The 17139-nt window shown below is 46.1% G+C and overlaps 1 protein-coding gene across 1 annotated transcript in view; it reads right to left on the reverse strand.

Annotated features, from left to right (window-relative positions):
- Positions 1-12703: 12703 nt before the first annotated feature.
- map3k10 (mitogen-activated protein kinase kinase kinase 10) overlaps positions 12704-17139 on the reverse strand; it is a 59588-nt gene continuing 55152 nt past the window's right edge. Inside the window, exon 10 of the mRNA XM_068018897.1 lies at positions 12704-16487. Coding sequence (XP_067874998.1) covers positions 16063-16487 — 425 coding nt within the window. The 3' untranslated portion in view covers positions 12704-16062. The remainder of the gene's footprint in view (positions 16488-17139) is intronic.

Genomic DNA, 17139 nt, shown 5'->3' on the forward strand with positions numbered 1-17139 from the left:
TGGGCCGTCTTGCCATACAATAGGTCATAGGTCAAACGATGTCATAGGTCAAACGGATAACAGGAGGAAAATGATGAGCATCAACTCATGACATCATCACTGGCTCTATCCATTGAGGAAAAGAGGGAGCAACACAAATTTGATAGATTTGAAGGTTTATATTCAGAATGTGATATCTTAGAGTGTTATACTTTTAATAAAGGATCCAAAAATTATCAACCAAAAATTTCGCATTGGTAATTTAGGTTTGTGCTTTGATTATTTGTTGATAATTCTCAAGTGTAACTAGTCTAATTGGTGTAGGATTAGGAAGATACCATTCTAGTTGGAGAATATGCTATGAGAAAACTATTTACAAATTTTAATCTACAACTGGGAAGTCAGGGAATTTCAGCACAGGAGGCCATTCAGCCCCTTGTACTGGAGCCTCCTACACCAATCCCATTTCCTGTACACCTTTTCAAATGTTTATCTGTCTCCTCCCTAAATATTGTGACTGACCTGACCTCATTTGTGCCAACACAGTCCATAACCTAACACCCTTTAGTGTTAAAAAAAAAATTCTTCCAATTTCTCCTTGATGCTTCCAGTGTGAATAATTATTCACCACTTACCTCCTCCAACCTGAATGTGTGATTTCTCAATTGCCTATATGGCATTCGGCTCACACAAGTGTCAATCAAGACTCAGTGGTCACACTCTCGCCTTCAGAGGTCGGGAGTTCAAGTCTTTAAATCTATCTCTTCCCCTTCGCTATCTATACTGCTCTCTATCCCCCCTTTACCTCTGTTTTGCAACTGGAGTGAAGATTCACTAGACTAATTGCTGGGATGAAGGGATCGTCCTATGAGGAGCGAGTGAGTAGACTAAGTCTATATTCCGTAGAGTTTGGAAGAATGAGAGGTGATCTCATTGAAACATATACAAATTCTTAAGAGGCTGGACAGGGTAGATGCTGGGAGGATGTTTCCCCCTGGCTGGGGAATCTGCAACACAGGGGCACAGTCTCAGGGCAAGCATTCAGACATTTCGCACTGAGATGAGGAGCAATGTCTTCACTCCAGGGGTTGTGAATCTTTGGAATTCTCTACGCCAGGGAGCTGTGGATGCTCAGTTGTTGAGTATATTCAAGACTGAGATCGAGATATCTTTGGGATACTAAAGGGATTCAAGGGCATCGAGTGGGAAGGTGGCGTTAAGGTAGATGATCAGCCAAGATGGCATTGAATGGCGGAGCAGGTTCGAGGGACCGAATGGCCTCCTCCAGCGACTATTTCTTCTGTTCTTATTGCTGGTACTCTCTGTCTCTCTCTCTCCCCCATTTTCTGTACCTTTGTTTGTACCTCTCCCTTCTCTCTTTGAGTCACTCTCATGAATTAGTCCCACTGTTTCTTGCACACGCTGAGTCACTCTGTCCTGAATAAGTTTTCCTCTGGTGTAAATGAAGATACGTTTTATTTACTCCTTGCCAAGTAGACAATTTCTGCAGCTGTGGTAAAGTAAGACTAACTCAGTGCTTCCGAATCTCTGCTGTTGATTTTTTCATTGACCTGCAAAGACATGAAGAGTTGCCACTCCATCAACACTCCTAACATCCTCAGTAATTGAACTCGAGTATTGGAGATGAAATTTAATGAGTGACTGGGTCCAGTCCAGCACTGAATCTGTCTTTAGAAATGTAATAAAGGAGAACAGCCTAACACTGTAAAGGTTAATCAGTAATGACTAGCTTTTCCCACACAATGTTCTTCCCCTCTCCCCCTCTTCCAGGATACAATCCAGGCTAAACAGTTTCCGGTGCCATGCTGAGGGACAGCTGTTTTGTCCAAGGTGCCATCTTTGTAATGAGATGTTAAACCAGGTAAAGGATCCCATATTCTAGGAGGATCAGGGAGATCTCCTGCTATCCTGGACAAATATTTCTCACACTCACACCAAACAAAAAAATTCAGAATACCTCGTTCATCTCATGTGCTGTTTGTGGGATCTTACTGTGCACTGGCCACTGTGTTTGAATAAATAACAATGGTGACTGCACTTCAAAAGCAGTTCGCTGGTTGTATAGCACCAGGAACATAACCAGGCGCTATATAATGTTTATGTTATTTCCACTACAAGATCACTGTGTCACACTGTCTCCTGCAGTAACCCATTCCTTCTCGGAATCTCTTAAACCGCAGAACTACTGACCAAGCTCCTAAAAGTTTCGTGTGTGTGTGTGTGTGTGTGTCTATCTGTGTGTGCGAGTCTGTGTGTGTGTCTATCTGTGTGTGCGAGTCTGTGTGTGTAAACATGAGTCTGTGTGTGTGTGTGTGTGTCTATCTGTGTGTGCGAGTCTGTGTGTGCGAGTCTGTGTGTGTGTGTGTGTGTTTACACGAGTCTTTATGTATTCCTCCACTTTTAAAATTGCCTCTGTGTGAGAATGAAGAAATGATTTAAGTCAGCAGTAACTAATTGTTTCCCTATCAAATCAAAGAAAATCGAGCGAAGCTTTGCCTCATTTTCTGAGACAGGTGGTATTAACTACACCAGTACCGTCACCAATTCAAGTGAAGCAGCATCAAGAATTCCATCGCTAAATCTATCACAGTCAACATAGTCCCCGAGGCTTATTGCCATTGGCTAAAAAAATATGCTGCAATCTGTAGAGCTGTTTTTTTGTGACTCTCCCCTGTGTGGTGCTCAGGCAAACAGACCAGGAAAGCCCATGTTCAATGCCAGTTCTGTATGAAGTTAGCTGGCATCTGATGGATTTCTGGGCTTGGCATCAATGTCCTTGGGTTAGGAAGGAGAGGAGGCAGCCAGGGATCCTGTTATGCAGTGGCTCCTACTGTGAAGTGCTGGATGGGTGATGCCTATGTGGTGGAAAAGCCTATTAACAGCCCAGGATCAAACATGAGGAATGGTGGCTTGGGGAGTTAATGGCAGATGACTGCAATCCAGCCTTCGGGAAAACAGAGGGAGGTTGAACAAACTTCACAAGTGACATGCAACATGGTGATAGACGGGTCTCCAGCCTCCATGAACCAGAAAAACACTTCCTGCCTAAAGTGGTCTTCTGCCCTTAATCACGGGTGAGTAAAAAGTTGAATTAGTTGTGTTGTTTCACAGGTTAAGGCTCACCAGCTGGCGGGTTGGCACTCCACAGTTTCACACAGTGTGGCTCCAGAACAACTGGGCGATCAAAAGAAGACACTTTGCTCCACCAGTGCCCCTTACAATCCTTATGGAAGATATTGAGTGGATTAGCGATCTCTACCTGACCTACAAAAGGGCTGGTACTCTGCTGCCTGTATCCCAAGTCCCATTCACCCATCACCCACTGTGCCCCCTGACCTACATTGCCTCCTGGTCTGACAACACCCCAATTTTAAAATTCGCATCCTTGTTTTCAAATCCCCCCAGGACCTCTGGCCCTTCCTATCTCTCTAACCTCCTCCAGTAGTACAACCCTTCGGGATCTCTGCGCTCCTCCAATTCTGTCCTCTTGAATATCCCGGATTTTAATCACTCCATCATTGGCGGCCGTGCCTTCAGCTACCTGGGCCCTAAGCTCTGGAATTCCCTCCCTAAACCTCTCCTTGGCGTTCTCTGATGGAGGTGTTTAAGGTGATTAAAGGATTCGACAGGGTAGATAGAGAGAAACTATTTCTTCTGTGGGGCAATCCAGAACGAGAGGGCATAACTTTAAAATTTAGAGCCAGGCTGTTCTGGGGTGATATCAGAAAGCTTCGCACAAAGGGGACTGGAAATCTGGAACTCTCTCCCCCAAAAAGCTGTTGAGGCTGGGGAGGGGGAGGGGGAGGGGGTGGGGGTGGGGGGTGGGGCGGGGGTCAACTGAAAATTTCAAAACTGAGATTGATAGATTTTTTACAAAAGCAAAATACTGCAGATGCTGGAAATCTGAAATAAAAACCGTAAGTGCTGGAAATACTCAGCAGCATTCATGGAGAGAGAAGCAGAGTTAACGTTTCAGGTCTGTGACCTTTCATCAGAACTGGAAAAGTTCTAGATTCAGACAGCTTTTAAGGCAGGGATAGGAGAGAGGAGGAAGGGGACACTAACTTACATTTATATAGCACCTTTTGCAACCTCAGGATGTCCCAAAACGCTTTACAGCCAACAAAGTATTTTTGAAGTTTAGTCACTGTTGTAGTATAGGAAACGCAGCAGCCAATTTGCACACAGCAAGATCCCACAGACAGCGAGATGGCAGTCTTACAGTGACTCCCTACATTCAGTGAAAATATGAGTGCACATATTTCATTGTTTGCCCCGTATGGAGCATGTGATAAACCTAAAGGCCAGCTATGTACACGTTGGGAGCATTTCATCTGTCTCGCAATGCAGAAATGGATTAAGACTTGGGGGTGGGTTGTAAGTATTGGGGTTTTAATGTGTGAATTTGCATCTGAATCCAGTTCCCCAGTGGACAGAGAACTGCTTAGAATTTGGTTCAAATTGGCATTAAGTTAGCGAGAGACTCCAAAAGATTGGCTGACACGAGAAATGGAAGCAAATATTACAGTTATCGAGAGCTTTGCAATTGCTTAGAAAGATATTTGAAAATGCTTCACATGCTTGCATTATTTTGAACAGTTATTATTGACGTGCCATCTAGGTGTAATCCGAGTGCAATTTTGATGCAGTTTGAGTCTTTCCAAGTTCAGGGAGAGGGCATGTATCTGCTGTGTTGCATTTGAGTTTTAGTCTATACCCAAGTCACCCTGTACCTGTCCCGGGGGCTCCCGATGCTGATACAGGGGTTAGGAGGGGGAGGGTGGGGTTAATCATTTTCCCCAAAACCTGGCCTCATTAGGCAAAAAGAGTGGCACCCAGAACCAAATTTAATGCATGTTTTTTTTTTCAGAACTTACATAATATCATAAAAGTTTTTTAAAAATGATAATATTGAACCAGATCAACAACAGTCCCTGGGGAAGACATTAGGAGTGTTGTTTACCAGTAACCGTAGAGACGGTCACCATGGTGATTGTGCATCAGCCCAAGGTAAATTAGACACCTGTTTTCATGAATTTGAAACAGAGCAAAACAAAAAGGCAATGAATTGGAGGAGCGAAGGTGGGAAATGCTAAAGATGCAACTGTGTGATATGTTATCAGCTCCATTTTGTTTCAAGCACATTCTAGAATGTTCCTCCATGTCAGACAGCGTCTCTTTCACTCTGTGGAGAACAGACTTGACCACACAAGGCCTGTCCAAAGCCTGCCTGCTCTAAATGCACAGTAAAGCATGATAACTACAGTGAGGTTTTTCCAAAATTCTTGCAACAGAGCAAAAAGTGCTCTGGCGAGGTCAGGCGGAGGAGAGAGACAGTGCTTCCCAGAGCAAGAGCAATATCCACCTGCCCACCAATGAATGCACAAGGACAACCCAGTAACCAGCTACCATTGCTCACCAGCAACACCGAACAACCCATGACGCACCCTCTCCAAATATGGTTCTTCTCCAGCCTTTTCATTGCCGCAGAGCGATGGGTCTAACCATTAAACTTGTTGATTATGTATAATGTTTCTCCCGTCTCGCTGCCCTGACCAACATTTATCCCTCAACCAACACCACTAAAAAAAAACAGATCGATTGGCCATTTCTACAACTGCTTGTTTGTGGGATCATGCTGTGCTCAAATTGACTGCTGCATTTGGCTTCGTAACAGAGTGACTGCACTGCGAAAAAAAACTTCATCGATTATGAAGCATTCTGAGATGTTCCGAGGATATGAAAATCACTATTGTAAATGCTACATCAGGCAGAGATTAATTAGGATGGGCCGGAGGGGTGGGGTCAGAGGTTGATGGGTATCAACGTGTGCATAGATCAATTGTACGATCGACCTTTAGTCTTCTCCAATCTACAATTTGCTGTTTGCCGTCTCTCTCTTTTCATTCGCCCCCGGGTTAGCCCAAACCTTGCCTCTCCTTCAGCCCCGTAACCCCCTGAGATCTTTGCGCCCCCTCCATTTCTGGCCTCTTGAACATCCCCATCCGAGCCTTCAACTGCCTGGGCCCTAAGCCCTAGAATTCCCTCCCTACATCTCTCCGCCTCTCTACCTCTCTTTCCTTTTTTAAGACCGCCCTTAAAACCTACCTCTTTGATCAAGCTTTCGGTCATCTATTCTTGTATCTCCTTTGGTGGCTTGATGTCAAATCTTGCTTTATAACAATCCTGTGAAGCACCTCGGGATGTTATATTACCTTAAAGGTGCTATATAAAGGCAAGTTGTTGTTGTTGGTTGGCAGTATAACGGATCCTGTTTCATTTTGCCTCGTTTTATTTCCCAAGACCCACACCGTTCAAATTTGTCCTCCTTCACATGAAGCTACATGGAGATGAATTTCCAGTGCCGTTCTCATGTACATCCAACATACCTTTGGTGGAAGTGCTGCGGAAACCCCTGAGAAACAGAAAATTCACCTCCCTGCACTTGCATCACATACTCATTGTAAAATATAACAGTTAACAGACACGTTTATCCAGGTCACACTCATCTCCTCTCAATCGTCCCTACTTGTTCCTCTAATGCTTCAAATAGCCAATCCTGCTATCTCTTCTTCTTATAGCTCAGTAGGTACCACTCTTAGTGCTGAGTTATAAGGTTGTGGGTTCAAATCCCACCCCAGAGACTTGAGCACAAAAACCAAAGTGACACCCCAGTGCAGTACTGAGGGAGTGCTGCACTGTCAGAGATACTGCCTTTTGGATGAGACAGCGGAATGAGAATTTAAAAACCCGAGATGTTGATTCATATGTTTGCCAGACTGTTACTTTGCATATTTAAAGGTGCCCAAACACTTGGGATGCCAATGTAGATCAACAAACAACAGGGGCTGATGGGTGAATGGGGGTCCGAGTTAGGACACAGGGAGCAGAGTTTTGGATGAGCTCACGATTCTGGAGGGTGCAAGGTGGGAGGCGGACCTGGAGAGTGTTGGAATAGTCCAGTCTGGAGGTAACAGAGGCCCAGATGAGGGTTTCAGCAGCAGAGGGGAGGGGCAGAACAGGCAATGTTAAGGAGGTAGAACCCAGGCAGCTGAAGGTACAGCAATTAAAATCAGGGCACAAGAGGCCAGAATTGGAGGAGTGCAGAGATCTCGCTGATCAGAGGTAGGGGCAGGGCATGTGATGGGAGAGAGGGGAGTGTTTTGTTTTTTGGGAGGTTTGGAGGGTGCTGAGTGGGAGATGGAAATGGTCCTCAGGACTGTTGTGGAGATTGTGAGAACACTTGCCAAGGAATTCTGGAAACCAACGTCTGGTCCTTTTTTAGACGTTCTTCAACAGATGTTGGGCTGTTAATTTGCATATTTAAAGACATCCAAATCCCAGAATGCCACTTTTTTTAAAAAGGCCCCAAAATTTAGCAGTGCAGATTAGGTGCAGGTCATCTCACTGCTAAATTGGTAAACTGTGTGCATGTTCAACTCTCAGCATGTCAAATTTGACTGATCAGCCGCTATGTTGAAGGTGATGTATTGTGTCACCTCTTTCTTCATGGTAAAACATCACCAGCTACCATTTCCATATTTTGTAAATTCAGCAGCATTTGTGATTCTGTCCAAAAATAGCACTGAATGTGTTGCTAGGTTACTAACGGGCTGAAAGGCTTGCTTGATTGGTCGGTGTCAAAGAGTCTTATTTTTTCCCAGCGTCTAGTGCAGCATAGCCTGGGAATGTTTGATGTTCCTCTGCCTGTCTGTAGGCAGTGCTGGACATTCCGGGGAATTCGGCATTTTCACATTTCCCCGACAGGTTGACTGGTTTTGTTTTGAGAAGCCGAGGTTAAGGCCTGAACTGCTACCAAGGTTAGAATGAAGAGACGAGAAGGAAAACTTGCATTTCTATAGCGCCTTTCACAAACCCGGGCCATCCAAAAGCACTTTACGGTAAACAAAGTACTTTTCGAAGTATAGTTACTGTTGTAATACAGGAAACGCAGCAGACAATTTACACACAGCAAGATCCCACAAAACAGCAGCTGGATGATGATTAGGTGGTCCGTTTTTGTGATGTTGGTTGAGGGATAAATATTGGCCGGGACACCGGGGAGAACTCCTCTGGTCGCCTTCTGTGAGGATGAATGTTGGGCAACCTGGGGGCATGAACTCATGTGTTGATACCTCCAGGAATGCAGCCAATCAGAGACATCAGAGTAGGCTCCAATGATAAGTGTGCGTTCGAGTATTGTTACATGTGTTGGATGCTTTGACGCCCGATATTCAATGTTTAAGAATCTTATTGATTTGAGGAATAAATTAGAAATAAGCCCCCCCCCCCCCCCCCATAGAAACAAAGATTTGCAGCACAGGAGGAGGCTAGTTGACCGATTGTGTCTGTCCAAATGAGAAAGAGCTATTGAGCCCAATTCCACTTTCCAGCTCTTGGTCCATCGCCTCTATGTTACGGCCTCAAGTGCATTTCCAAATAATTTTTAAATGTGACGAGGGTTTCTGCCTCTACCACCCTATCATGCAGTGAGTTCCAGATCCCCCAGCACCCTCTGGGTGAACAAATTTCTCCTCAACTCCCCTCTAATTCTTCTACCAATTACTAGAAATCTATGCCCTCTGTTTATTGACCTGTTCACTCTATCCAGGCCCCTCATAATTTTATACACCTCAATTAAATCTCCCTTCAGCCTCGTCTGTTCTAAAGAAAACAAACCCCGCCTCTCCGATCTTTCCTCATAGAAAAATTCTCCGTTCTTGGCAATACCCTTGTAAATCTCCTTTATAACCTCTGTAGTGCGATCACACCTTTCCTGTAATGCAGTAACTGGAGCTGTACGCAGTACTCCAGCTGCAGTCTAACTGGTGTTTTACACAGTTCTAGCATAACATCTCCATCTTTGACCTCCTTGTCTCGAGAGACAATGGATACGCGCCTGGAGGTGGTCAGTGGTTTGTGAAGCAGCGCCTGGAGTGGCTATAAAGGCCAATTCTAGAGTGACAGGCTCTTCCACAGGTGCTGCAGATAAATTTGTTTGTCGGGGCTGTTACAATGTTGGCTCTCTCTCCTTGCGCCTCTGTCTTTTTTCCTGCCAACTGCTAAGTCTCTTCGACTCGCCACGCTTTAGCCCCGCCTTTATGGCTGCCCGCCAGCTCTGGCGATCGCTGGCAACTGACTCCCACGATTTGTGATCAATGTCACAGGACTTCATGTCGCGTTTGCAGACGTCTTTATAGCGGAGACATGGACGGCCGATGGGTCTGATACCAGTGGCGAGCTCGCTGTACAATGTGTCCTTGGGGATCCTGCCATCTTCCATGCGGCTCACATGGCCAAGCCATCTCAAGCGCCGCTGGCTCAGTAGGGTGTATATGCTGGGGATGTTGGCCGCCTCGAGGACTTCTGTGTTGGAGATACAGTCCTGCCACCTGATGCCAAGGATTCTCCAGAGGCAGCAAAGATGGAATGAATTGAGACATCGCTCTTGGCTGACATACGTTGTCCAGGCTTCGCTGCCGTAGAGCAAGGTACTGAGGACACAGGTTTGATACACTTGGACTTTTGTGTTCCATGTCAGTGCGCCATTTTCCCACACTCTCTTGGCCAGTCTGGACATAGCAGTGGAAGCCTTTCCCATGCGCTTGTTGATTTCTGCATCTAGAGACAGGTTACTGGTGATAGTTGAGCCTAGGTAGGTGAACTCTTGAACCACTTCCAGAGTGTGGTCGCCAATATTGATGGATGGGACATAACAACAACTTATATTTATATAGCACATTTAACGCAATAAAATTTCCCGAGGCACTTCACAGGAGCTTTATAAAATAAAATATGATGCTGAGTTGGGTCAGGTGACCAAAAGCTCGGTCAAAGAGGTCGGTTTTAAGGATTGTCTTAAAGGGGGAGAGAGAGGCGGAGAGGTTTGAGGAGGGAATTCCAGAGTGTGGGGCCCAGGCAGCTGAAGGCACAGCCACCAATGCTGGAATGATTAAAATCGGGGATGCACAAGAGGCCAGAATTAGAGGAGGGCAGATATCTTGGAGGGTTGTGGGGCTGGAGGAGTTACAGAGATAGGGAGAGGCGAGGCCTTGGAGTGATTTGTAAACAAGGATGGGAATTTTAAAATCAAGATGTTGCTTGACCGGGAGCCAATGTAGGTCAGTGATCACAGGGGTGATAGGGAGAACGGGATCTGGTGTGAGTTAAGATACAGATCTTTGGATGACCTCAAGTTTAAGGAGAGTAGAATGTGGGAGACCAGCCTGGAGTGCATTGGTATAGTCAAGTCTAGAGGTAATGGAGACATGAATGAGGGTTTCAGCAGCAGATGAGCTGAGACAGGGACAATGCTACAGAGGTGGAAATCGGCAGTCCTTCTGATGGCACGATTATGTGGTCGGAAGCTCTTCTCGGGGTCAAATGTGACATCAAGGTTGCTAGGGAGAGGGATGGAATCAGTAACTAGGGAATGTAGTTTGGAGCAGGAACTGAAAACAATGGCTTCAGTCTTCCCAGTATTTAATTGGAGGAAATTTCTGCTCATCTTGTACTGGATGTCAGATAAGCAGTCTGATAACTTAGCAACAGTGGAGGAGTCGAGAGAGGTGGTGGTGAGGTAGAGCTGGGTGTCGTCAGAGTACATGTGAAAACTAACACTGTGCTTTCAGATGATGTTGCCAAGGGGCAGCTTGTAGATGAGAAATAGGAGGGGACCAAGGATAGATCCTTGGGAGACACCAGAGGTAACAGTGTGGGAGCAGGAAGAGAAGCCATTGCAAGTGATTCTCTGGCTACGATTAGATAGATCAGAATGGAAACAGGTGAGAGCAGTCCCACCCAGCTGGAGGACAGTGCAGAGGTGTTGGAAGAGGATAGTGTAGGATGCAGACAGATAGAGAAGGATGAGGGGGGGACGGTTTACCTTTGTCACAGTCACATAGGATGTCATTTGTGATTTTGGTAGGAGCTGTTTTGGTTCCGTGGCATGGGGGGGAAACCTGATTGGAGTTTCAAATATGAAGTTCTTGGAAAACAGGAATGGATTTGGGATCTCTCCATTCTTACATTCTAGATCTTGGCCAATAAAGGAAAGTATCCCATATCCTCTGATCACAGGCTGGAAAGAGCCTGTGGGCAAATCAAATTTTTTTAATATTCATTCATGGGATGTTGGTATTGCTGGTTAGGCCAGCATTTATTGCCCATCCCTAATTGCCCTTGAGAAGGTGGTGGTGAGCTGCCTTCTTGAACTGCTGCAGTCCATGCGGGGTAGGTATACCCACAGTGCTGTTAGGAAGGGAGTTCCAGGATTTTGACCCAGCGACAGTGAAGGAATGGTGATATAGTTCCAAGTCAGGATGGTGTGTGACTTGCAGGTGGTGGTGTTCCCATGCATCTGTGCCCTTGTCCTTCTAGGTGGTAGAGGTTGCAGGTTTGGAAGGTGCTGTTGAAGGAGCCTTGGTGCATTGCTGCAGTGCATCGTGTAGATGGTACACACTGCTGCCACTGTGCGTCGGTGGTGGAGGGAGTGAGTGTTGAAGGTGGTAGATGGGGTCCCAATCAAGCGGGCTGCTTTGTCCTGGATGGTGTCGAGCTTCTTGAGTGTTGTTGGAGCTGCACCCATCCAGGCAAATGGAGAGTATTCCATCACACTCCTGACTTGTACCTTGAAGATGGTGGACAGGCATTAGGGAGACAGGAGGCAAGTTACTTTCTGCAGAATTCCCAGCCTCTGACCTGCTCTTGTAGCCACGGTATTTATGTGGCTGGTCCAGTTCAGTTTCTGGTCAATGGTAATCCCCAGGATGTTGATAGTGGTGGAATTCAGTGATGGTAATGCCATTGAACGTCAAGGGGAGATGGTTGGATTCTGTCTTGTTTGAGATGGTCATTGCCTGGCACTTGTGTGGTGCGAATTGTCTGTGTCTTCAGTCTCTAATATAACCAGTCAATTGTTTCTGTGCTTCAGTGGAGAGCACTCTAACCTCTGAACCAGACCGTTGTGGGTTCAAGTCTCTCCAGAGACCCCAGCACAAACTATACAGACACTCCCACGTCAGAGATGCTGTCTTTCAGCTGAGACGTTAAACCGAGGCCCCTTCTCAGCTGCACATAAAGATCCCCCGGCCACTGTTTCGAAGAGGAGCAGGGGAGTTGCCCCCAGGGTCCTGGCCAATATTTATCCCTCAACCAACATCACAAAAACTAGTTGATCTGGCCATTATCACATTGGTGCTGTGCACAAAATGGCTGCCATTTTACCTACAACAAGCGACTATAATTCAAAAATGGCTCATTCGCTTAAAAATGCTTTGCGACATCCTGCGTCGGTGAAAGGCATTAGAGAAACCCAAGTCTTTATTTCCTCGAATCTCTGAAAAGATCCAACTCTGGCTCCACATCACCACCTTGTGGTCAGTATGGATCCTCCTCTCCCCACCAGCAATTCGAAGCTGCCAGAACAACAAAGTCCCAGGACCGCTAGCAAGTGGTGAAATGGAGACTTAGACTTGAGGAGGGGGTGGGTGGTCACAGGTGTGGTCGCCCCTGTTCCAGATGTGATGCAGATGTTCTGTCCCTCTAGCATGAAATGCTGAGTTATTGAGCTCTGACACTTGAATATGTGTCTCTGTGCCCCGAATCCTGGACTCGACCAGTCCCGTGACCTGGCAATTAATAAACCACGAGGCTGAATTTAAAATAAAGAGTCAAACTTTGACAAATAGTTTTAATTTCTTCTACAAATCACAGAATCACTGTTTTTCTCACAGTATAACTTAAGGATAAATCAGCCGTTAAAACCTGGCAAATTCTTTCTATAATTTACAAATATTTACAGAGATGAAAGTTTAAACATCCTTCTTGACAATTTATTACATCTGTTAGATTTTCTGCATCCACAAGGTGTCCTTGCTCTGTGAATGGTCACTTTATTTACTGCAATTTACATCATTTACATAATTAATTAGTCTCCTGACGGAGATTGCACAGGTACCAGGAGCTGGTTGTCTCAGCTTGAACGCAATATCCTTCATATTCTCAGCACCAGCCTCCTCCCTTCGCTGTCGAGTCAAAATGCTGACAGTGACTGCAGTGTCAATAAGGTCCTTGGGGTGAGTTTTGTCTTGTGAAAATTAACTTTTATTTTGTGCATTCAAGGGCTGCATTCCACATTGTTAAATGATTAACGCAGTGAAGGGAGAAATCCTGGAATGAAAACCTCTCATCCTTCCTAAATCGTGATGCTCAGAATTGGGCACGATATTTCGGGTGAGATCCAAGCAGAGATTTTAATAAAGGTTTACCGTAATTTTCTTGCTCTTATACGCTTCCCCTACTTATATGTCTAAGAATCCCATATTCTTTTACAGTTTTGTCAACTTGTCCTGCTATCACTCCCAACCCCATCCCATTCCCCAGGTCTCCCTGTTCCCGCGCCCTCTTTAAATTTGTACCGTTTTGCTTAAATTGTCTCTCCTCATTCTTCCTTCTAAAATGCATCACCTCACACTTCTCTGCCATATATCTGTCCATGTCTGTTTCTATCCTCCTCAGTGTTTACTGCACGTCCAAGTATTGTGATCTGCTAACTTTGAAATTCTGTCCTGGATAGCCAAGTCCAGGCTGTTAATCAGCAGTGGGTCCTAATACTGAGCCGAGGGGCATCGCTGTAAACTTCCCTCCAGTTCGAGAAACAACCGTTCACCACTACTCTCTGCTTTCTGTCCCGTTTCAATTTCTGTTCCTTAAACCCCACGGCCTTCAATCTTACTGACAAGACTATTATGTGACCCTCATCCACCATCTCCATTATTTCAAAGAACTCAAATCAAGTTTGTCAGACACAAATTGTCTTAGCTGCTAATTAAGCCATGTTTTTCTAAGTGAAATTTAATTTTGTCCTGGATTATGAGCTGCCAGCAGTTCCCCAGCTGATCAGTCTTGTAGTTACTGAGTTTATCACTTTTTTTTGAAAGCGGGTGTAACATTTACAGCCTTTTGATACCACTCTGACTTCGAAAGAGCTTTGGAAGATTGTGGCCCGAGTTTCTATTATTTACACCCTTGATTCCCTCAGCGACCGAGGAAGTTTCACATCCAGAATGGGTGACTTTGAGCACTACCGAATACTTCATGTTCCTCCCCAGTACTCAGTGCCTCGGCCATGCCCTCTACCTCCACACAATGGGCCCCACCTCACCTTTGACTATCCTTTTGCTCTTCGTATGTTGATGAAATAGGTTTTACTATTCCCCTTTGACGTTGTCTGCTAATATTTTTCTCATACACTCTCTTGCACCCACCCCCCCCATTTCCATTTTCATTTGTCCTCCACACTTTCCGCTCGATCCTCCACTTTTTCCGTTTCATTTTAATATCAGAAATTGGGAACTCCCTCTGAAGAGGAAATTTGATGCAATATGGCAGGTTCTGACCAACGACCTTAAACGCAATGTGGCCTGAAAGGCACCAGGTTTTGTTCAGGAGTTGTGTTCCTTTCTAATAGTCACCAATGAATGTTGTCATCTCCTTTTAATTAACCCAGTTGACTCTAGTCTGTGACTTAGTCCATTGGAGAAAAAATTGAACAGTTGGGGGAAAAAAAAGCCAAATGAGCATTGAGCGAGATTGAAAGTCTGATCCTGAGTTTGTGAAAAGCTCGGCATTTTACAAATATACACAAGATGGTTGAGTCAAAACTTGATTGGAAGACATACTTGGATAAATGATTTGAATACTCTGGGGCCTAACAGATCCCAAGGCCTGAATTTCGTGCACACTGATTGGGGCTCTTTCCCAAGATGCATTTCTGCAACTGTGCACGCTCAGTTAATGACCCCCACCCCCCCCAACCCGTCGCCCTTGCCCAGATGTGCGCTACACCAAATACCTTCCTCTCCTCCTCCTTGCTCAATGACCTCTTCTCTTCCCCTTCTTCCCCCACTTAACCTCCTTGCTTCCCAAAAGCAGTGAGTTGAGGGGTACACATTTCGACAGACACCCGCTGCCCTCCGATGTGGCCGGTAACTCTTGGTGACCTGAAATAGCAAGCGGCAGCGTCCCGTTTGACTGGTCGGGGGACACCACAGCTGAACCATGTTGTTCCACAAGCGCTCGTTTTCCAACAAAGCTATTCATGGTGGGAGGCTCTAGTTTCTTTTCAGAAACACTTTCCCCATGTCCCAAACTCACTCACTCTCTCTCTGACACCAACCATAGTGGCCTCATTCCAAACTGAGATAGACCAATGGCAACTGAGCCCCAGGGACCAGGATGAGGAGGAAGCTTCATGAGAACGCCCTGTCGAGATTGACTTCTCCTTCCTTGTCAATTCGATGAATCAACTCCACAACACACAGAGCCCCAACGTCTGCATCAACAAGTATCTCATTCCCACCTCTTTTTTTTGGGGTGGGTGCAGAAAGGCAGAGCGAGGAAAATAGAGAAGAGAAGGCTGCTAACCATCACACCCACAGTCAATCAATCTAGGGTTGCCAACTCTCCAGGACTGGCCTGGAGTCTCCAGGAATTGAAGATTAATCTCCAGGATATGGCTACAAGCAAACCCCAGGAGAAATGTCATTGCAACGTTTATTAAAAAAAAGTTTTAAAAATTTTCTTTCAACTCTTTTGTTTATCAGTTGTAAAAGTTTTGGAAATGCGGGTGGGGGCGGCTGTTTGACCAGGTGGGGCCATGGAATACTATGGTGTGAAACCTCCAGGAATAGGCCCAACTAGAGTTGGCAACCCTAAATCCACCATACAATTATTAACTGCTTTGAAAGGCTATTGTGCTGAAATATTACTCACCTCCTCCACTCAACCCCCTGGAGGGTTACAGAAAGTACAATATTGCACGATTCGGGTCATTTCTGTTACTTTGGGGCTGACTATTTGAGAGATGAGCCCTGCCATTGGTTGATTCTCATCCAATCAGGCAAGTGGATTTTTTGGTCCTGCATGCAGATTAGATGGTTCACATTTTAAACCATCCAATCAGAACACCGGATCTTGACAAGCCACGATCAAAGGGCCAAGGTGTTGCAGGTCATGTGATTGGTTGGTTGCCAGAGGCAACAGGTTTGCAACCTAGTGGTTTCAACGCATGTGATCCTCCTCCACATTGTAAATCGACTCCTTGTGGAGGGCCAGATCGGCTTGGCAGAGCGGGACTGTCCCGTCGGCTGTCTGCCCCTCGATGTCAATGTCCAGCAAACTCCGGACACAGCCAGTATCCAAAGCGGACGGACAAGAGGTCCCGAGGCGCTCGTCGCCAGAGTCAGTGTTGCTCGGGGTCTCCGCACTGCTGGCGGGTGAGGAGCTGTGAGTCCTGGTGAAGGAGACGAAGCGCCAGGGGTCAATCCGCGGGCGGCTGGCCGAGGGCCGGGGCCTGGGCGCGAACTCCAGAGTCTTCGGCCTCTCCAGCGTCGCGTCCCTTTCTGAGGTTTTCCGCCGCAGGATTGGGGGCAGGAAGGAGTTGGGATCTGGCAGGCGCGGGATCTCGGTGGAATCCTGGGGAATGCCTTGGGATTGAATAGAAAGAGAAGGTCAGTGAGTGGCAGCAGATGGACTGGACAATCGGGGTGGGGGGAGGGGGGGGGGGGAAGGGAGAGGGGGAGGGGAGAACCAGAATGATCTATCCACTGGTCAGTAACCAGAGGATACAGATTTAAAATTATTGGCAAAATAAACAGAGGGGGCATCATAAAGAATTTACAGCACAGAAATAGGCCATTCGGCCCATCTGGTCCATATCGGTGCTTCTGACCCACACAAGACTCCTCCCAACCCTCCTCATCTCACCCTATCAGCATATTCTTCTCCCTTTCCCCCTCATGTGTTTATCCAGATTCCCCTTAAATGTCTCTGTTATTTGCCTCAACTTCTTCCTGTCTTACCACATTTGCATCACTCTCTGTGTAAGGAGGTTTCTCCTGAATTCATTAGTGACTGTCTTATATTGATGCCCCCTAGTTCTGGTCTTGCCCACAAAGTAGAAACATCGTCTCCACATCCACTCTCCCATTCCAGCCAGGACCTCTGAATATGTCACCAGTGGGAATCCTGGGAAGTAACCCTTCTTTTTCCCGCCTCCGTCCCACCTCTCAAACCTAAAAGAAAGATGCTGAGGCCGATTTTAAAACTCTGACGTTGACTCAGCCAAGATCAGTGACC

The sequence above is a fragment of the Heterodontus francisci genome, chromosome 40, assembly GCF_036365525.1.
Source record: "Heterodontus francisci isolate sHetFra1 chromosome 40, sHetFra1.hap1, whole genome shotgun sequence".
Taxonomy (NCBI): Eukaryota; Metazoa; Chordata; class Chondrichthyes; order Heterodontiformes; family Heterodontidae; genus Heterodontus; species Heterodontus francisci.